Source organism: Danio aesculapii, chromosome 1 (genome assembly GCF_903798145.1).
Source record: "Danio aesculapii chromosome 1, fDanAes4.1, whole genome shotgun sequence".
NCBI lineage: Eukaryota > Metazoa > Chordata > Actinopteri > Cypriniformes > Danionidae > Danio > Danio aesculapii.
This window is the reverse complement of record NC_079435.1, coordinates 25,041,562-25,064,220: the sequence shown is the minus strand read 5'-3', so window position 1 is coordinate 25,064,220 and position 22,659 is coordinate 25,041,562. Positions and strand designations below refer to the sequence as shown.

General features: G+C 37.9%; 1 protein-coding gene across 5 annotated transcripts in view; it reads right to left on the bottom strand.

Moving 5' to 3' along the window:
• znf827 (zinc finger protein 827) overlaps positions 1 to 22,659 on the bottom strand; it is a 140,925-nt gene that overhangs the window by 57,751 nt on the left and 60,515 nt on the right. For all 5 annotated transcript variants that reach the window (XM_056457800.1, XM_056457792.1, XM_056457766.1 and 2 more), the window contains exon 5: positions 10,568 to 10,795. In XM_056457800.1, coding sequence (XP_056313775.1) covers positions 10,568 to 10,795 — 228 coding nt within the window. The remainder of the gene's footprint in view (positions 1 to 10,567; positions 10,796 to 22,659) is intronic.

The window sequence follows — 22,659 nt, the reverse complement described above, 5'->3', positions numbered from 1 at the left end:
GAAGCTGACCAGCTGGTTCTTGTCATGTGACTTGTCATGTAGAATGCTTTCTGTTGTCGTAGAACATTTTCTGTTCAAGTGCTTTTAACAAGTTGCTGGTCGAGTTAAAGGCAGTCGAAAGTTTAGAAACTGGACATAAGACTGCATTTGACAGCAAAATTTTGGTTTTTACACTCAATGAAGTCAAAGTAATGTCTGTATTTTCACTTGAAGAAGCAAACACTCTTGTCAGCAGATATTTCAGATCACGTTCTCCAGCAGTTTAAAAGTGCATGCTTATTACCTGACGTTGCAGCTGAAAACGTTCTTTAAAAGAAGCATTTTTTCTTCTATAAACTATATTTGGAATGTAAGTAGCGCAGTTATATTGACTTTAGTAACTGTAATCAAATTACACAATTTTAAAATGTATTTTGTTACATTACGGCATTCCCCAAAAATGTAATTATAATACAGTATTATGCCACTGTGGAATGCGTTACATCCAACTCTGCACACACTTTATGTAAATTGTGGCTTCAAATAAACTGCAACCACTAAACCTTTGAAAATTCAAAAAATAAAAAATAAAGATTGACCATAAAGGCAGCTTATTATGACCTAAAATTACATTAAAAAAAATAGCTGGCAGGCATTAAGATAATGTGTAACAGGTGTCATGAAATTACGTATGATGGGCTTTACAAATCAAAATGCAGATTTGTTTAAGTCCAATATGTGGAGTTTTTAGACAGTCCCTTAACTACTGCTTTTTTTCTATTTCCAGTTCACAAACGTGACATTGGTGCATTTGACAGAGGCTATTGAACATGATTTAAAGTTCATTGTCAAAAAATAATTTATCTGTACACCTGTTCCCTGGGATTAAACTAAGGCCCAATCCCAACTCTACCCTTTAGCCCTTCCTCCTACTTCTACACCTTGTTTGGCGCGTTCACATGAAGGGGTTGGGGTGTACCAATTCTCTTCAGCTTGAAGGCGCAGGGCTAAAGGGAAGGGCTAGATAGGCCTTGAAACAGGCTTTTCAGGAGCACACTTGAAATTACGTGGTACGCAGTTCCCAGATCTACAACGGCAGCATGACTGCACACGGAAGTCAGGAGAAGCACAAATAATTTTTTGTCATTATTACAAATTTTTAAAACAAATAAAATAAAAATGCTGAAATAAAAACAACTAAATATCGCTAATTTTATCTATAATCCCTAATAATAACTCCTGTGCAGCAGTACCACAACACAATTTCACATTTGTTACTCAATGACACTCGAATACCCTGTCAGAAAAAGTCTAGTGGCTGGTAATGACCTTTTTACAGTGTCTGGTGTAATGTTAATATTATTTTCGTGTGTTTAAATAGATGGCCACGGTGTAAATGCACAGTAGTTACGAGCTTAATGCCAAATTATATCATTATGATAACATGCTATCGTTGCTTTCAGTGATTTCCTGAAGATCAATAAAAACAAATAATAATAATGCAACCTGGAATATCTACAGCAGTCAAGATCGTTGATCTCATATGAAGCGAGACATCGTGATGACATATTATGACGTATGCAGTTGCTATCCCATTTCTTAAGGGGTAAATTTTTAACCTTTTCCCCATTCACACTCTGTTTCAAGGGCCAAGGGGAAGGGGTAGGGGTACAAAAATAGAATTGGGATTGGGCCTAATTATTGGTGAGCTACTATGAAGCAATGCTCTACCAACTACAAGAATCTCATTATCAATTCTACAATATTTTCTTGATGGTAAGTGTATTACTTTACAAAACGTTCACTTTGGTCATTTCGTGAAAGTGACCCATAGGTCGGAACTAGGGCTGGGCGATTTTTTCGATTTTTCCGATTAATTCGAATTTACGTTTGATGACGATTTAATTTTTTATTAAATCGAGGTATCGCGATTTTTTTAAAATAAAACTATTAGGTACATTATAAGAGGCAATATTGTCCGACCACATGATGGCGCGCCTAATTAGCCGCTCACTTGTAAGAGTACGGTGCTCTATGAAAGAATGTAACAGAGAATGTAATGGAGATGGACGGCTCTTCACCTCAGGATGACCTTGTGCCAAAGAAAGGTAGTAACGTTTCCTCTGTAGTTTGGAAATGGTTCGGATTTGAGAGGTCAGACGTCGAACAAACATTTGTCAAATGTAAAATATGCAGAAAGTCAGTTGCAACCGGCAGTGGCAGCACCACTAATTTATTCCAACATTTGCGTCAAAGGCACCAAGCTGAATGGGAAGAATGCTCAAAGTTAAGAGATGAAAACAAGCTAGGTCCAAGTGCTAAAGATCCACCTAAAATTGCAAAACGCCAGATGTCATTAGCGGTATCATTTTCCAATTCCGTTCCATACGACAAAAAGGCGCCCCGATGGAAAGAAATTACAGATGCTGTGGCGTTTCATATTGCTAAGGACATGGTTCCCATATACACCATCGAAAAGCCAGGATTCATAAAAATGCTACACACTGCTGATCCAAGATACAAGTTGCCGAGCCGCAAATATTTCAAAGACGTAGCTATTCCCCGAATGTACACTGAAACACGTGAAAAAGTAGCGGAGCAGCTTGAAAAGGCATCTTTTTTTTCTACGACGACTGACCTGTGGAGTAGTCGTACTCTTCAGCCTTACATGAGCCTTACAGCCCATTATGTTGACGCAGAATGGAAACTGCGAAGTTTTTGCCTTCAAACATGTTATTTTCCTGACGATCATACTGGGGAAATAATTGGTCATGGACTTAAAGATGCGTTGGCGTCTTGGAAGCTTATGGAGGATCGACAGGTGTGCGTGACCACTGACAGTGGAACGAACATGATCAAAGCAATGAAGGTAAACGACTGGACCCATCTTCAGTGCTTTGGACATCGTCTTCACAATGCCATTGGTAAGTATGATTAATGATTCAAGCATTAAAATCGTTATTCGTATATATATATATATATATATATATATATATATATATATATATATAAATAAAACAGTCGCAGTTATTCAGATGTTATTTAATTAATAGCTGAATTTATGATGATGAAATTATGATGATTGTTTTGCTTTTGTAATAATGGTGCCAATCACTTAATATGAGTTTGTTGGTTATACATTCATGTTCTAAAGTTATGAAGGAGGAAGCTCTTTACATCATTTCTGTCAAAGTACAATGAACTGCTATTTCAATTAAAATCTTTTTTTTTTTTCTTTTTTTTTTTTTTCTTCGTTTTAACAGAACATGGTGTGAAAGACCACAGAGTTGACCGTGCAGTTGGAGTGTGCAAGAAGGTTGTAAGTGTGTTTTCCTTCAGCTGGAAAAAGAGAAGAGATCTTGCATCTGCACAGGCTGAGCTCGGCCTACCTTCTCATCAACTCATTACGGAGACCCCCACCAGGTGGGGTTCAAGACAAAAGATGATTGAGAGGGTTTTAGAACAGGAGAAAGCCATAGCTCGGGTTCTTGGCTCTGATAAAAAAACTCGGCAGCTTGTTCCAACGTGGCAAGACATCGATGTCATGGAATCCATAAATAAAGCTGTAAGCCCTCTGCAAGAGTTCACTGATGCATTGTCAGGTGAAACATATGTCAGTGTCTCGTACCTCAAACCAGTGCTCCATCTCTTTAACAGTAGCATTCTACGAGCACGAGACGATGACACAGATTTAACAAAATGCATCAAAAGCACAATACTACAGTACCTCAACTGCAAATACAGCGACCCTGTCACAGATGAACTCCTCAACATAGCTTCTCTGATGGATTGGAGGGAATCAAGCAAAAAGTTGTTAAAGAGCTGACATCTTTGTTGCCAGACAAAAATCTTGAGACAACAGTTCAGATAACTCAGGACATGGAGCAGGAAGAACAGAGAACAGAAGCTGGGGCTAAGAGGAAGAAAACCTTGGCAAGCTTTTTTAAGAAAACGGCACCAGTATCACAACCTGTCATTCAATCAGAAGAAGACAAAGTCAAAGCCGAGCTGACAGCCTATTTGATGTCTCCTGATGTAGATTCAGACACAGACCCACTTCACTGGTGGAAGGCTAATGAGACAATCTTTCCCAGGCTCAGCAAACTTGCAAAAAAATACCTTTGTATTCCTGCAACCAGTGCCCCTTCTGAGAGGGTGTTCAGTGCAGGTGGGAACATTATAACCTGTCACAGAGCATCTCTAAAGCCTGAAACAGTAGACAGACTAGTCTTCCTCTCAAGAAACCTGTAAAGAACAGCTACATGTGACTTATCAACAACATGCTTTGTTTGCATGATGGTCTACAAAGTTTTTTTTTTTTTAACTGTTTTAAATTTGCTTAACTTTTTGAGTTGACTGATGTAATGTTTACATTGGTTAAAATGGTTATTTTCTTACTATATATTCAGAAGTATTTAATGTTTAATTCAAATTGCACAATATTTACTTTATTTCATTCAAATCTTCTGCAACGATATTTAACTTGTGAATTTGTTTTACATTTATTTACACCTTGTTGACCAATTTATGTATGGCATGGCCATTAAAAATACAATGTTCCTTAACCAGATGGTTTTTCAAGTTACTTATAAAGAGAATGTTACTTCAGTCATGTTGTTGTAATGTTTTAAGTTGACTAGTTACACAATAAAAAAAATCGAAATCGAAATCGTGAATCGGTCAAACTTTATGAAAAAACCTAGATTTTTTTTTTTTGCCATATCGCCCAGCCCTAGTCGGAACCTTTCCTTTTAATATCCTACCTGAAAAGCTAAATGTAAAGTATGCCTTCTTATCGCTGTGATGATGTTCTCAAATGCCGCCTGTTGTTTCTGAAAACAACCCAATGGCCAGAATGTCAAGTTTAAACACATACCGATTGCAATGAGTTGCGTTTGTGGTGTGCCGACATTCGCACGATAGTACCAAGCAAAAAATAAATAAACAACCACTATAGTACACAACCCTGATTACATTTCACGTGAAACCAATCTAGATGGCGATTGCGTGGGGTTGCCGAGACATCTTCGGTCAGCAGGGCAATGTGCTTATGAGCCAGACGCAGACGACCTTCCCCCAATGACCTCTCAAGACTGCACCACTGCATCACACACACACACACACACACACACACAAGACCACAGACGATGTCATTGTTTCCATGGCATTGATCCCCAGCCTGCAGCAGCAGAGCGCGGCTCTTTAGATCCACTTGGTTGCATGTCTGCACGCCGCTGTGGCTGCGCTGAGACGGATCTGTGAGGCCATGTCGTGTAAAATGGCTTCAGTCTGACAACAAACAGGCTAATTGGTCCCTGTTCCTAGCCTCTGGAGACGGAGAGAGAGAAAGACTGAGGAAACACATCCTGGAGGTGGGGTGAGCGGGAATAGAGGCTCTCGCTCATAGTAGCACATGGCGAGTTCTGATGTGGAAAGTCACGGAGACCTCTCATTGAGCTTTACGCACATACATAATGCAAAAAAAAAAGCGATCTCCCATTTTCTCATGTCTTACTGCTTTCATTACTCGTATACGGAAACACTTGGTTCTCTAGTTCACGTGCATACTTTTCCTCACTCTCTTGGGAAACATGACCTGGGGCTGTGCAGTCAGGATGCACACGTGTTAAAAGCAGCTCTCTCTTGGCGCGGCTGAGTCACGCTGAAGTGTAAGGCATCATGGGGAGGCAGCAGCAGCAGCTGGTGTGTGGTGCCCGTCAAATATACTGCTTTAGAGTGAATCACTCCCTATCATACTCTGGACTACTCTTGATCTCTCTCTCTCTCTCTCTCTCTCTCTCTCTCTCCTGGCAAGAGCTTTTCTCACTCATTTTCTGTTTGTCTCTCTTTACCTCAACCTTTTTTAATACCCTGCGAGCACATCTAAAATCCCACCTTCTGATCTCCCAATTATTAATTCTGAAAACCTGCTATATAAAGAACTGAAGTGTTGCTCCAAAAAAAAGGAAATGTATTAATGTGATTATTTACATTTGTCTAAATTTGCAGTGATCTATTTCATATAGAGAATCTCAGTCATTCATAAATGATCATGGACCCTTTTCACATTTAAGGGTTTCTCAGTAGCAGAACTTATCATAGTTAAGTAAATTTAGAGTGCAGTAAATGGGAGAGTACAACAAATATTTTTTTTTTACAATCCCATTTACTGAAATAATAAAAGAAAAACTCCACGGTGGTGTTATCAAAACTTCCAGAAAAAAATATTGTGTGAGACTGATAAAAGCAGCCAGAAGAGAGAACAACATCAAATTTATTGTCCTGCCTCCATACACTCTGCATTGCAAATGCCTTATATAAGCAAGACCTGCAAAAAGTCTTTAAGAACAACAAATAATAACTTCACTTCTAGTTGATTATTTGCTATCAAAAGTGGCTTAAATGAAAGACAAAAGCCTCTAGATTACGCTTATTTTACCAAAATATGATGAGGCCTCTTTTTATTATTTATTTAGGACAGTAAGGTCTGACATTGCTTAGACAAAAGTCTTGTCAATTAACAGAAATAGTGTCCAGTGTGGAATATAAAGTCATGGTGCAGTTGAAAAAGAATTAATATTGTGTATCCATAGCAATAACTCAAATAACTTATTAATTATTAAGTCATCTGGAATGGCAAAGGAAGCATTCTTGCAGGACTCCCAGAGTTCATCAAGATTCTTTGGATTCATCTTCAATGCCTACTCCTTCATCTTAACCCAGACATGCTCAATAATGTTTATGTCTGGTGACTGGGCTGGCCAATCCTGGAGCACCTTGGCCTTTTTTGTTTGCATGAACTTTGATGTGGAGGCTGAAGTACGAAAAGGAGCGCTATCCAGCTGAAGAATTTGCCCTTTCCTGTGAATTGTAATGTTATGGGCAGCACAAATGTCTTGATACCACTGGCTGTTGATGCTGCCATTCACTCTGCACATCTCTTGCACGCCCTCATACTGAATGTAACCCCAAACTATGATCATTCCTTCACCAAACTTGACTGATTTCTATGGGTCCATGCGGGTTCCAATAGGTCTTTCTCAATATTTGTGATGATTGGGATGCAGTTCAACAAATGATTCATCTGAAAAATCTACCTTCTGCCACTTTTCCAAATGATCAACTAGAAATTAAGTTATTATCTGCTGCTCTTACAACTGGGATCGATGACAAGACTTTTGTCAGATAGTGTAGCTTTTTGTAATTGGATGCAAAGATGATAAAATACAGCACATACATATAAATGTTTGTACGTTTTAAAAACATCAAAATATTAAAAACCATCAAGGATTTAAGATGTTGGCTACTGTTAAATGTGTCATAACACTCTTGTTAAAGGGGTCCATGGGGACTTATGTGCAAGAATCGATCAGGTTTTTTCCACATCATAGACACTGGCTAAAAAAGGAGCACTGAAATTCTTCTGTACACAAAATGTTTGCTTCTCCTGTAGCTCAAGCAGTCAAGCATAGGGCTAACAACTCAAAGATTGTGGGTTTGATTCATAAGGAAAGCAAGAAAGGTAAGTCTTCAATGCAAGGCCAGTGGCTTTAAATAAAAGCATTTGCAAAACATATAGAATTCCAAAACAAATAAAGTCCGGTGGAATTATGCAATGGAGATGTTAATGAAGCTATGGGAACAAGTGTTTTGTGACAATAAAACAGCCAGTACAAACTTTTTTGGTACCCTTTGTTTGTTTACACCAGAGATGCCCAAACAAAGTTGGCCCATAGTAACCTTTGATTTGGCAAACCATCCCATCTGAGAAGAGGGAGAATGATGGAGATGGTTTAGAGATAGTCATCTATTCGGTCTATCACCAGGGTCTGGCGAGAGAACATTTAGCTTAGCTTAGCATAAATCATTGAATCAGACTAGACCATTAGCATCTCAAAAATTTCATGATGGAGATGAGGAAGGTTTAGAGATTGTCATTTTACATTTAATGTAACCTTTTATTTGTTTGTTTTAATGTTAATCTACAAAAAAAGCTAACTGAAATTAAACGCTTGAATTTAAATGTTGTCCATTAATCACATTTAGTTTAAAATATACACACTGTCACCCAATGGATAGAGAACTTTGATGAGCAAATCAGGGTAAAGGGAGATTCTGCTTGACTAGAGTATTGAGCGTTTATAACTCCACTGTGTTATAAATGTGATTGTTTATGTTTTTATTGCAATGGTGATAATTAAAAAAGTTTTATCACATTAGGTATTACGGTTCAAAATAGTTTGATCTATTTATCTTCGGCCCATGGCTATCAATGGTGTTTGGTTTTTGGCCCGTCATACGAAAAAGTTTGGGCCTCCCTGGTTTACACTCAGCCACGTTTCACAATTCTTGATGACAGCATGTACATCAATAAAGATGGCAGATGGAACTGATGATCTGTCAGGAAGCAATGAGTAGCCTGACATGTTTCTTGTTCCCGATACAACAAGAATTAAGGAGTCAAAATGGCTTAATTTGGCAAAGAGAATTATTGTAACGAAATTATTAGCATCAAATCCCCATTGCTTCTCATATAATGATGACAAAGCAATAAGGTTATCCAGTAGCCACTAATATCTCACATACAACAATTGTCCAATCCAAATGAACAAGGTCAAGTCAAAGCACACATTTGTATAAATATTTTACAAAGATAGTGTCTAGGCCTGTCACAATAATCAATATATCGACTTATCGAACAACACATGGACATAACCTCAATCATTTTTGTTGATGCAATACATATTGCCTATACATAAACCCCAACTCTAGCAACATTTTAGCTGATTGTCTCTATCTCAATTGGAGGTGTCAGTGTCAGTAAGGTTAAAAAACATATTTACCATAAATTACTATAGTATATTTTCATGTGGGATTTAAAAAAAAAATTATCTGGCAGCAGATATCGCAGCCTCTGTCACTTTGTACCTTGCGCTTTTTTGTTAACATTTATTATTATTTATTTAGAATATGCATTTTCACATTCTGATTCCAATACCTAAATGTTAGAATGTTAAAATGACTATAATGAAATTAAATATTCTTAAGAATGCAATATTATGTGTTCTTTAGAGAAGTGTACATGCATTGTGATGATACTATATTGTCATTCTTGCATTATATAATGAGAGTCATAGAACGATCTTAAAATGACAATAATATTTTGGTGCAATATATCGTACAACAAAAAATAGATATCGTGACAGGCCTAAAGCCTCATTCACACTATAAGCGACTCACAACGGCAAAGCCACAAGTGACCATTCATTTCAATGGAGAGCGAGCGACTTCCGGCAACCTCCGTCTACGCAAACGACAACGACCGTTGGCGACCAAATGGGCGTGTTCAGTGATGCGACAAAGTTGCAAAGTTGACTTTATGCAAATGAAGACTTTTTTGAGTGACAGCCAATAGGAGCACCAGGTGAGCTCACGTGATCCTCTATCAGCTTGCTCAGAGGCCTGCTGTATTCGTGCTGTATAGACCTACACAGACCTGCATTTGCAGCAGATTGCCACCCAGAGTGACAACGGGCAGCTACAAAGTCGGCTTAATAGTATGCCCAAACTGGAAAGAAAAGATGTGACCATAATTTGGTTTAGGAATCTTTTAAAATGGTCATGGATTCACCTAAATGAATATTTTTTTCTTTTTTTTTTTTTTTGTAATTTATTCATGGTACAAAGAGTGAAAAATAGAGTAAACTACGCTTTTTGTCAAAATGTAAATATTACAAAGGAAGTCTTGGGATAAAATTGACTTTTAGACTCAGTAAAGAAAGAATCATTACGCACTAATCCATTTTTAACCCATTAATTAGTGACGCACACTGTATGACATTCGCTCTCTTATTTCCTATTAATAGTAAAGCATTTCATCCACTAATATGAATTAGCCTCCAAAAGTGAGTCTGGTTAAAATCCTTTTAAAACTGTGTGCACAGAGCGAATGTGACACGGAATACCTTTTTAGTCCTGAACTTTTTCAAGCCCCTTGTATTGTCGAGTTCAAATAAAGATTGGACCAGCGGCCCAAAACAGCAATCAATGGGTTTATTTTGGCAGAGTACTGCCCAGGATAAAAAGCACATTGACTGAGCAACATGAAAAGGAATTGACCCTCTTCCTCCTGCCCAGAACATATGAGTGAGCGGAATGGACAGCAGCAGGTCAGAGCGAGAAAAAGAGCAGAAGTAAAAGGGAGTGAAAGAAAGAAAGAAAGACTAGACAAAGAACAAAATGTAAAGACAAGTAAATATAAGCAAGTGCTAGAGTTTATGATGACCTGACATTGTTTTGCACAATTTTACATAACGTATATATAGACCTATTTTTGATGTAAATATACAATCCTTGTATTATTCTCTAACCTTAGTTGTACTGTCGAGATAAGGTTATTCTAAATTTGACATGAGCAACGTGTTGCACCAAAGAGAATGCACAGCACACACATCTCTCGCACACACACATGCACCCACTCACTCAATCCTTTGGCCTTTGGGTTTCCTCAACAGCATTCAAGCACTCAGAAAGCACGCCTGAAAATACACACGCATATGAGTGCTTGCACCAAAATACACCTGCTGACCTGAGAGCTTCATAAGCAATTCAGAGGCCACTTTGACGTTGATGTCCTGGCTGAGAAGGTTGCTCTTTCCCAACATCGGGCTCCCCTCCTCTCTTGGTTTGGTGCCTCCTGGAGGTCCTTCTTGGCAGAAGCTGTAGCTGGGTCCCCTCTGAGAGCTCAGGGGCTCCTCCGCCTGGGGCTCTTCCTTGACACAGTATGGACCCTTTAGGGCCTCCTTCTGGTTCGCTGCTGTGGGGCAAGAAAAAGAGAAGTGAGGGTTTTGAGAACAATGTTCTGCTGCGCATGCTTTTTGTTGACAGCAATGTCGAATGTGAGAAGTTAAATGATATGTAACAGTACGGTACATATGGAAAGAATTTAAGAACTGTGCAGTTTTTGCACAGTTTATGTTACATCCTTATTCCAAAATGGATTCAATTCATCATTTTCCTCAAAAAATTCTACAACTTTTCATTCATTTTCCTTCTGAGGTCTCTGGTTAATCAGGGGTCGCCACAGCAGAATGAACCACTAACTACTCTGGCATATGTTTTACGCAGTGGATGCCCAAGCCAGCACCATGCAGGGAGAAACCCATTCTCTCAATCACACACACACTTAAGGCTGGGCGATTTAGCCTAAAATCAAAATCTCAATTAATTGAACATTTTAACTTAATTACGATTAATAAACAATTATTTTATTTATTAATTTCATGTTTTGCCCTCATAGTTCACTGACAGCTTTTGTATAGTAAATATGCTCACACATTACAAGGAAGTATTACTTGATTTTAAAATAATTGAAGGAAACACACACTATCTATTATCTATGATTATTTATTGAACATTAATGCTGAACAATTGAAATTAAAACACTGCCTAAAATGCGACTCTTCTCGCCGCCCACCCTAGTCACCGTTGCTAACCCACCAATCACAAAGCTTGTGCTACATGTCATTGTGATGAAGGCTACGCCAGACTATGCTTGTGCACTTGACCGAAGTATAATATCAGAATAATATAAGTATAAATTAGCCTTAACAAAGTGGGGTCACGTGACTCCACACATTGTAGGGAAATAAATTTTTAAAAAGAGACCTGGATCGATTATAGGTTCTGAATGCTGATTTGTTTACTTTTTGATTAATTGCCCAGCCCTACACACTCATACAGTAGGGCCAATTTAGTGCTAACCACTGAGCCACTGTGCAGCCAATCTACAACCAATACACTATAGTGAAACAGGACAGAAGTTTGTTAAACTTTATTAAAATTCATTCATTTTCTTTTCGTCTTAGTCCCCTTATTAATCAGGGGTCGCCACAGCGGAATGAACCGCCAACTTATCCAGTATATGTTTTGCGCAGCGGATGCCCTTCCAGCTGCAACCCATCACTTGGAAACATCCATACCAGTGCTTCCCACACATAGACTTTACCTAGGTTGGCTGCCCAGGTACATAAACAGCTGCCCAAGTATATTTGGTAGTGACACATGAATAACACTCATGTTATCATCCTATTACACTTTTTTGTATTAGTCCAAAAAAAGCCAAACATTCGCGATCGATTAACCAGTGAAAAACCTTCTCTCGCTCTGCACGCTTTCTACTGCTGGTTCTGTGTACGCAAGAACTGTTAACACTTACACATCACGTGCTCTGCAGACTCACAGAGGCATGCCTTTTGTGCCAAAATGCATCTGGCCGTAGTTTCTGAATCTCCTAAAATGTACGGAATTTGCTTTCGCTTTCTAAAGTTGCCATTATTTGTATGCGTTTTTGCATTACCTTTTCGCAGCTGACTGCGCACGCACAGCCGTGAAAGAAACATTAAATGATTAATTATTTAATAAATAACTCTGAGATAATAAATTATACTTGGAGAGAGCAAAATGACATCTATACTGGCTGCAAAATATTTGTACACCATTAGAAATGGCGAACCAACTAATTTGCCTTTTTTGCATAATCTACACTTTTTATTCTAGTAATTATTATAATTTTTAGCAAAAATGTCAATTTTTATTCCTTTTTTTCTGTTATTTATTTCTCAGTTGCTGTATTTTATTAATTTAATGTTAATATATTCATTCATTCATTTTCTTTTCGGCTTAGTCCCTTTATTAATCCGCGGTCGCCACAGCGGAATTAACCGCCAACTTATCCAGCATATGTTTTACGCAGCGGATGCCCTTCCAGCTGCAACCCATCACTGGGAAACCCATACACACACACACACATACACTATGGACAATTTAGCCTACCCAATTCACCTGTACCGCATGTCTTTGGACTGTGGGGGAAACCGGAGCAGCCGGAGGAAACCCACACAAACGCAGGGAGAACATGCAAACTCCGCACAGAAACGCCAAATGACCCAGCCGAGGCTCGAACCAGCTACCTTCTTGCTGTGAGGTGACAGCACTACTTACTGTGCCACTGCGTCGCCGTTAATATATTACATACTTTATAAATATCTAAAATGCTTTGGCAATACTGTACTAAATGTCAAGCCAATACTGCAACTTGAGAGAGAGAGAGAGAGAGAGAGAGAGAGAGAGAGAGAGAGAGAGAGAGAGAGAGAGAGAGAGAGAGAGAGAGAGAGAGAGAATGAGGAGAGGAGAGAGAGAGAGAGAGCAGCCTTTACCTGTCAATAGCCGCGTTTCCACTATCGCGCCTAAATGCGAGCGAGCGAGCCAGGGCGAGCCAAGACTAGTCGCGTTTCCACTATCACCTTCCCGGGCGTAATCGGGCCAAAGCGGGGCTTCCTTGGGGCCAGCGTCCGGCCTTTTTCGGCCCGCCGAATACCTTGGGCCAAAGAGGGCCAACTGGGGCTTCGGGGCGGGGTTACGTACAAAGGCGGAGTTTTCCTGTCAGGTAAAGAGGAGACAAGATGCTTTCTTCCCTTACATTTGTTTTGCTATCGCGCTTGATCAACTCACTAAGAAGAAGAAAAATAAATGCCGCCGAACTCGAATGTTCTTATCCAGGGATCGCTGTCTGGCCTTACACCAACAGACCACAAACAGTAAAAAAGCAATCGCTTCGGTGTTCTCCATCTTCCAGCTCTCGTAGTGATGCCAGGTTGTGTTTGTGGTTATAATTTGAGTTTTTTGTTCCCGCTGAAGTGGGCGGGTTGTGTGACGGGTTGTGGGACGTTTGATTCGGGGGACGTTCTGGGGGCGGTGTTTGCGTGACGCGCTGCGAGCAACTAGCCCGACAGTGGAAACGCGACATGATTTCGGCCTCATTTCTCAACCTCCCGGGCTATTGGCCCGGCCTGGCCCGATTAAAGCCCTGGCTCGCACTGGCCCGATAGTGGAAATGCGGCTATTGGGTGCACATGGCTCCTAAATAGCATAAACGTAAGAGAAATAGTGGATTTTTTTTATTTTAACAGATTTTTAAAATAACTTTAACCCATTGAAAATAAAAGGTGTATTACAGTGTCATAATAAATACAAATCACATTTTTTACCTGTGGGAAGCACTGCATATATACTCATTCACATTCACTACGGACAATTTAGCATACTAAATTCACCTATACCACATGTCTATGGACTTGTGGGGGAAACCTGAGCACCCGCGAAAAACCCACGCGAGCATGCAAACTCCACTTGCTGTGAGGCGATCATACTACTCACGGCGCCACTGTATTAAAATAAAATATTTTTAAAAAATTACATGTACATACAGTAAGAATTTACAGCCATGGCTTCATACTTTCTGTTGAAGCACTAATTACAGCCTCGAGTATTTTTTGAGCATGATGCTACAAGCTTGGCCCATTCTCCCATTCTTTTTTGCAGTACTTCTCAAAAACCTTCAGAATTTAAAGCCACGCTGAGCTAAAACAGTTCTCTGTAAAACAGTTCTTCTATTAAAGGTCCAGTGAAGTGCTTTGAAATGTGTTTTGATTCAGTTTGAGATGTTTGACAGAGTAGCCCCTCCCCCTTTTGGAAACAGCCAAATATTATTCCATTTATATCAAACTGTGCCAGTCAGAGCTGTGGAGCTCAAGCGCATTAGACTCATGACAGCCACAGTCTTTAATAGTAATACTGAGTCTGACACACCAAGTACTGAGTGGTCCGTGTCGACTCAGGCATGTAACCACCTCTCTGGGCTAAAGCATACCTGTATGCTGTGATAGTTCATGTAACATTAACATGAAAACAGGCTTGAATCACCCTAAAGGAAATCAAATTTACTGTCTTTATCTCTAAATAGTACTATTCAGTAAATAAAAATGAACGTGTGTAACTGATTTAGTTTTAAATCGCCTCATCCCCTGTATACTGAGTACGATGTATTCTCCTCCTCAGGGCTTACTGTATAGGTGCTGCACACAGTGCGTTAAAAAAAAAAAAAGATGTTCAGATCAACAGTTTGGCTACTCATTATTATTTTCTCAGATTTGCTCTTTGACATGAATAAATGACTGATATCAACATACAGAAATTAGGTTTTGAAGATGCAGGACATATTTTATACTAGAGAGCATTTGATTGAGTGGAAGTTTTGATAAGAAACTAAAGCATGAAGTGACATAAAAAAATTAACAAATCTAAAGTTTTGATTGTATCTTAAAAATGGGAATTTTGTCTCTTCTTTTGAGATTACTAGATTACAGATTCTCTTAAGACAAAAAAAAGTTGATATTAACACCTAAAAAATTTTATTTTTGATTTCACAGGGACTTTAAGTGTAGTTGCTCTTTCCAAGCACACTGAAAAAAATTATTCAAAGATGATTCCTTGGATTTACTCAATTTTTTACGTTAAGTGGTTGTAAAAAATTTATTTGGGCTGAATTTAAACAAACTAATAAAGTTGAACATTATTAAATTTAATTTGTTTTGTTTATTTAAATAAATTGTTTGCTACAGCTTTTTTCAGTGCCATTGGACAAAAAACTAAAATCTGTGAAGAGTTACTGCAAATATATAATATTTGTGAATTATTTTGCCAGAGGAAAAAAAACATGTAGTGGAAAAAATGCATTGTAACAGCACTAATTCAATTCCATTAGTAATTATTTCGTTTTTCAAAAGACAGATCATAAAATATAGGATTAAAAAAACGTTACATAAACTACATTACAGGCATTATTGCAGAGAAAATTGGCTACATTCTTCTAAATGATCAAACTGTATGAAGCTATCTAACAATGTGTTTATGCTGACTGCCTGTAATTACAAAATGATAGTGATTTATTTCTTCTGTTTTTCTGCCCAATTCAGATGAGTGTAAAACACATTTCTTTTCTCTCTCAATATGCTGTAAAAGTGGGCCATTTCTAATCAGGCTTCAATGAATAATTAATATAAAGACATGGAGCCCCTTCTTATCGGTGCCAGGAACAGAACACAGGCAACTGGTTCTTTCTGTCTCACACACACACACATACGCGCGCACGCACACATGTTTGTTTTTCTATGATGGTGGGGGATTTCCAATGACTTCTCTTGTTTTTTAAACTCATCTAATAATATTTTCTTTCCCGTAAGATTTTTTAGCTTATTGGTTTTAAAGAAAAATACCATTTATTCCATGCTGAAGAAAGGAAAGAAAAAGAAAGAAAGAAAGAAAAAGCAGAAGAAAGAAAGAAAGGAAAGAAGAAAGAAAGAAAGGCAATATGTATACAGTAGAAAGCAAAATGATCAGCCCTCCGTGATTTTTTTTCTTTTCTTTTTTCAAATATTTTCCAAATGTGGCTGATATAAGTTTGCTGAAATAAAAAGCATTTGCCTAAAGCAAACAAAACCGCTGTTGACTAATGACTTGCCAAAGGTAGCGAGAGTTCGCTTTGGCCCACCCTGGCGTCAACACTGTCTGCCTTCACTGCTCTGGTGGCGAGAGCGTCAAAATTCACATACATTGATCTCAATTTAAAGGAGCCGTTGCAGCAAATCAGCTACATTCCCACATAAAAAACATGCTTTCTAGTGTGAAATCTTGTGCACTTTTATTAAAATCATTTAAGAATGAAAGGTCAGTTGTTGCAGTGTGGTATGGCTATGCTCCACTTATCCAATATGTGTCCATATATCTGAAATGTTCTGAAGTCGTTATAGTTTGCTCTTTGACATGGATAAATGACTGATATCAACATACAGCAATTAGGTTTTGAAGAAGCAGGATATATTATATACTAGAGAGCATTTGATTGATTGGAAAGTTTTGATGAAGTTGTTATAGTTAGCATGAGATTCCCGAAAAAAAGAAACAATAAATATAAACATTAATGCACATCAGTACCTCGCTAGTAACTTTTTTTTAATGTATGACCCTGTTAGAAAACCTTGTAAATAATTGGAATCCGGCAACTGCAATAATGAAACCCTGGAAACAACTGTGGTCGGAACAAAAGCAAAGTCCCTTTAGGGCAAATCATTTCACTTGGCAGCCATCTTTGAAATGCCTCTCGGGCAGTAAACTCGGGTATACTATCTGAATGGGGATATATCAAATTCTCCAAAATTATTTGCGAAGCTTACAATTACATTTCATATTACAAATATCCAATACAATTAAAACAACAACTGTCTAGTTTCATTTGTAAATCTTCGTATCACACAAAATCTACAGAAAACTCAGGTCTAGTCTGATTCTGAACCCCTCCCCCGGAAGAAGTGTCATACTGCATACGCTGATTGGCTTCTGTATAAGAAGGCGGGGCTTCATTCGCCATATTGACAGTTACCTTTTTTACTGTTTGAAAGTATACGAGTGACATGTCTTGGTTTACAGGACTGTGTTCTCTAGAATCCTCTCAAGCAGTGGACTTCAACATTCCATTGCTTGCCGCCAAACCACGTCATAGCTCATTACCATAAAGATGACTTGATTTTAACACTCCTCGATGCCCACACCAGTGGAGAAGAACCAGGCCGCTACTGCCACCAGCTCTCATTGAAAATGAATAACTTCCAGCTACTTTGACTCTCTCGCCGATTTCGATGTGACGCACAGTCATTAACCTAACTTGCCTTGTTCACTAAGTTCACTACTAATATCTTGCAAAATAACTAGTATCACCATGTGAAACAACATAAAACAACTTATGATTGTGAAATATGATGATCTTATAAATGCTGTTTTCATTCTTTTCTGTTTAAACTGTAGTGTACATCAGGTAAAAGTTTGAAGTAGGGCTGCATGATATCGGAATTGCGTTTGCATTGCGATTATTTTTTATTTGCGATAAATATTGTGATATGCCTACAATTTCACGAGTTGACATCACATCTCCATTTGGAAAGAATTTATAATGTTAGATCGATTGGGATGATTCTGCAGTGGGAGTGCATCTCCATAAATCCACAGTAATAAGCACTCTATAAATTTCCGACACATTTTCACTGTTGGTTTTTACTATTTGCAGTGCATTTCTGTATTTGCATGTGTTGTGAGTATTTTCATGCAAGTGTTTCGTCAATGATTGACAAATTAATGTCTACTATTTGCATATCTATAAAACCTAATAAACAATCTATAAACTTTTTCAGAGTCCCTCCGACACGTTCATTGTGGTCTGTGCTATTTGCAGTGCATTTCTGTATTTGCACCTGTTTTTCAAGAACATGTTTATAAATACAATCCAGAAAAAGGTTACAACAAATAGTGTTAACAGTATCAAGTACAGTAACTGAATCATAAAAATAAAAATTATTTAATAAAATGATGAATAAAATGAATGAATAATTCAATAAAGTGGTTACAATTTCTTATGCCTGAATGCTTTAAAATCATTATACAATTCCAGGCATCAAAAACACATGCACATGCTGTGATGTGTCTATTGTGAATTATAACACTGCATATCATTGCACACAATGCCTATATGCTGAAACAGTATATTGTGCAGCCCAAAATTCAGCTATTATGCAAAATAATGAAAACAGTCAAATCAGATCAAATGAGTTCAAGTGATAGTAACCGTAAAATATGTGCATTGCGACTAACCACAGAGTGTTCATGGTGCCAAGAAATGGGTAAAAGTGCACAGATAATCATCCTCATGTTTCTATCAATATGCAGTTTGACTAGGTGTGCAGATCCCTTTATGCTTCTGGTTTAGTTTTTAATTAAAACGTGATTTAGTAAATTCATTAAACTGTTGCCTTGTGGATATCTTCGGCTTGGTACCCACAGTGCAGGTGATTTCAGGTTTTAATTCTCTTTAGGTAGATCTGTTCCCCACTATGTTGGTAAAAAGCTGAACCACACAGACACTTTTTTTGGCTTTTTATGGGGGACTTTCCACAGTAGATTGTTTTTTATATTGGGCAGGGTTTAAACGCAGAGAATTTTTTCTACGAGCCAGTGGTCAGATTTTTACTTGCCCTCCCAAAATTTTCACAAGCACAACCAAAAACCGTTATCAATTAAAAGATAATAATTAAGTTATTAACTACAAATTAATAGATATTTTCGCCACATTTTAAATAATGTGTTGAAAATAAGTCTGTGAATCTAGAATTTAAATATGTAAAAAATAAATGTAAATGAGCAAATTAATTTATGCATGTTTATGCAATGTTTAGTGTTATGCAAACAAAAAGAGCAGTATGGAAAATGTGCAGGTATTTTTATTGCAGTTTGAAATTTTGACAAACTTGCCAAGTGACAGTGAAGACATCACTTCATTTTTCCATCATGTTGTACCCACACAAATGTCAGACGTTCTTTTAGCCTCAAAATTTGATGTTGCCGCCATGTTTCCATGTCTCGCTGTACGGTTGTTACCAGATTGGAAAAAAAAAACGTGCTCACAACATCCAATCAGATAGAGAAAACCGAAAAGCAATCTGGTGTTTACAACATCTTAGAGAAAGGTTGCATTTAAAGGCTTAACAGCACAAACTGTTTCTCGATTCTAAGACTGTATTTGCACACAATTCACAAATAGTCGCATGCAAACGAAACTTTAGTGACAAGGTCACGAGACAGTCCTGTATACTGTCTCGAGTCTTGCACACTGGCCCTGGGCCATCAGGCAGTCCTTATTGTTGAGCCCTGTTGAGCTCACTCATGATACTAACTTTCTCACTACACCCCTAAACCAACTGTTACTCAAATCTTTTTACATTTTGAATTATAGGTTAAATGTTTATTATATTAAATGTGCAACTTCTTTTTTTTATTTATCGGTGCTACATTATAAAAGACATAAGTATCGATAAGATCTGACGTTAATGGTTCAGCTATTAGTACTGGACAATTATTGCTGAATAAACATTACTTACAGTAGCATAATTTAACTGACCAACCTTTTCTAATATGCGATATTTGATATTCGTCTGCACAGTTGTCAATCTCACATGAAAAATGCTTATGTTTCTGACGAGCGCTGTATTTCGTAAACAGGCTTTATTTCCCGAGTGGACGGTGACAGTGTTCATTGTAACAAACGCAACAAGTTGTTTTCTTGTATAAGCGAAAATGCAAGCAATCTGTCTAAGTGAATGCATCTATCAAAAGTGCATTAACTGCAATGAAAAGTGATGAAAAGTTTTTGACTGCCTAGCTACGATAACGTTGCATCATCCACATGAGTGGTGCATTAGGTAGTGCTGTCGCCTCACAACAAGAAGGTTGCTGGTTTGAGCCTCAGCTGGGTCAGTTGGCGTTTCTGTGTGGAGTTTGCATGTTCTCCCTGCGTTCGTGTGGGTTTTCTCCAGGTGCTCCGGTTTCCCCCACAGTCCAAAGACATGCGGTACAGGTGAATTGGGTGGGCTAAACAGTCCATAGTGTATGAGTGAATGAGTGTATGGATGTTTCCCAGAGATGGGTTGCAGCTGGAAGGGAATCCGCTGCATAAAACATGTGCTGGATAAGTTGGGTGGTTCATTCCACTGTGGTAACCCAAATTAATAAAGGGACTAAGCCGAAAAGAAAACGAATGAATGATTAATAGTTAAACAAACACACACATTCGGTTACAATGTATTTTTTCTGCAGTAGCCTAAATAAGTCTTAAACATTAAAAATGCTTTTGCATCAGCTGTATTTACAAATATAGCCTATGAATAGCCTAATAATAAACTATGCTATTGAGAAATTATAAAACTGCTTGTTTTACATTGCAAGATGCTCCAAAACTGTATTAAAAACAGTTAACTCCCAAAACACTGTTAACTCATTTATGTGAATGTGTTAATGAAAAATTATATCTCATTAACATTAACTCAAAACATTATCTTATTTAACTGAATTTTGCAACTCAAAGAGGGTATTTTCAACAGCAGGAAGCACAATAAACCAAGAAACATCCCGCCAGAAAATTCAAACATGTTGATTTTCATCCCGAAGAATGTCATTTTGTTCATTGTACATTCTTTACAGGAAAAAAAAATGTTTTTTATTTTATTTTTTCAATTATTGGTTTTGTTTTATTTTTCATTAAAAACGTAATAATAAAATAAAGTGTTGTTAATTCTGTCAAATTAGTTTTTTGTTTTTTCATTAAAAAAAAAACACTACAAAAAGTACCAATAAGAGAACCATTACAGTACCGAACCGATAAGTGGTATCGATGAAAATAGTAATACCGTTAAAATCTTAACGATACCTATCCCTATGCCTAATGCTCTTCAGTGAGTGTTTTAATACAACAGCTGAGAGAGTAATGGCAAATGTGATCAAATGAATGGTCAAATATGAATGCAAACATGTCACAAAAATATCTCAGTATGATTTTGTAATATTTATAGAGTATGGCTATAGTTAAAAGGGGATCTATTATGCAAAAATCATTTTATATGTGGTTTAAACACAGTTGTGTGACAACGGTGAGTGAATATAATCGGCCTTTTATGTTAAAAATAAATTTATTCATTTTTTATAATCACACTATAAAATATTTGTGTAATTAAGTGTTAATATTGTACTTAGTAGTGTAAATAATAGTGTACATCTATATCATACCCATGTCATCATTATACAATTTTGTGTACTCATAAACCACATAAACATATGAAGAGTTTAGATGCAAAAACCTCTAAAAGCCATTTGATATTTTCTTCTAAAAATGTGCCTTTTTCTCCAACTCTTGTGTGTTGACTCACTAATTTTACATTTATAGTGACGAATAAGTTCTTTCATTGCCTTTAAAGTGAAATAACTGAACATAAATATAGGAGGCTAAGACAAATTCTCTTTTTAGAAGAACATTTCAGACGGCATTTAGAGGTTTTTGCATCTGAACTCTTCATATACACAAGCACACACACACACACACACACACACACACACACACACACACACACACACACACACACACACACACACACACACACTTGTACATCTTAATAGGGACCTCCCAGTTGTGTAGTTAATCAAAATCATTTGCCATATAGATTATTTTACACTGCACTGTACACAAACTGTATACTAGGGGTCACTAATCTCGCTCCTGGAGGTCCGGTGCCCTGCAGGGTTTAGCTCCAACTTGCCTCAACACACCTGCCTGGGTGTTTCAAGTATACCCAGTAAGACCTTGATTAGCTTGTTCAGGTGTGATTAGGGTTAGAGCTAAAATCTGCAGGACACCGGATATCCAGGAACAAGTTTGGTGATCCCTGCTGTATACCCTCACTGGAAACAATCGGCCTTCTAACATTTTCAAAATTCTTTATTCTCTGTGATTTATGAGTTGTTTTTCATATGGGGAGCAAAGAACTGTCCCTACGATGTAAGGAATACAAGGTACACACACGACCTGCGATCACATGATGCAGAAGTATAAATCAGGCTTTAGACATATACTCACAATGTCAAAGCTGTTCTTACCTATATCTGATCTCCATATCACACTTCCTCTCGCAGTCTGTCAGTCTTTTCCACTTAAGCACCTGCCTGTCCCGTTCCCTCCCTCTCTCACCAATCCTCCTTTCATCTCTTTCACAGATCAGCAGCGATCAGTCACCCCTACTGTCTCTACCACACTGCCCTCAGCAGTCATCTGATCTCCCCCCACCCCAAATCTGAGTACATACACCATCCACAACAGCGTTGACCCTTCTCATCAATCTAAACAAGCTGACCACCACCTCACTCCGATGACTCTGATTAATGGTGACGTGCCTCCGTGACAGGACCAAA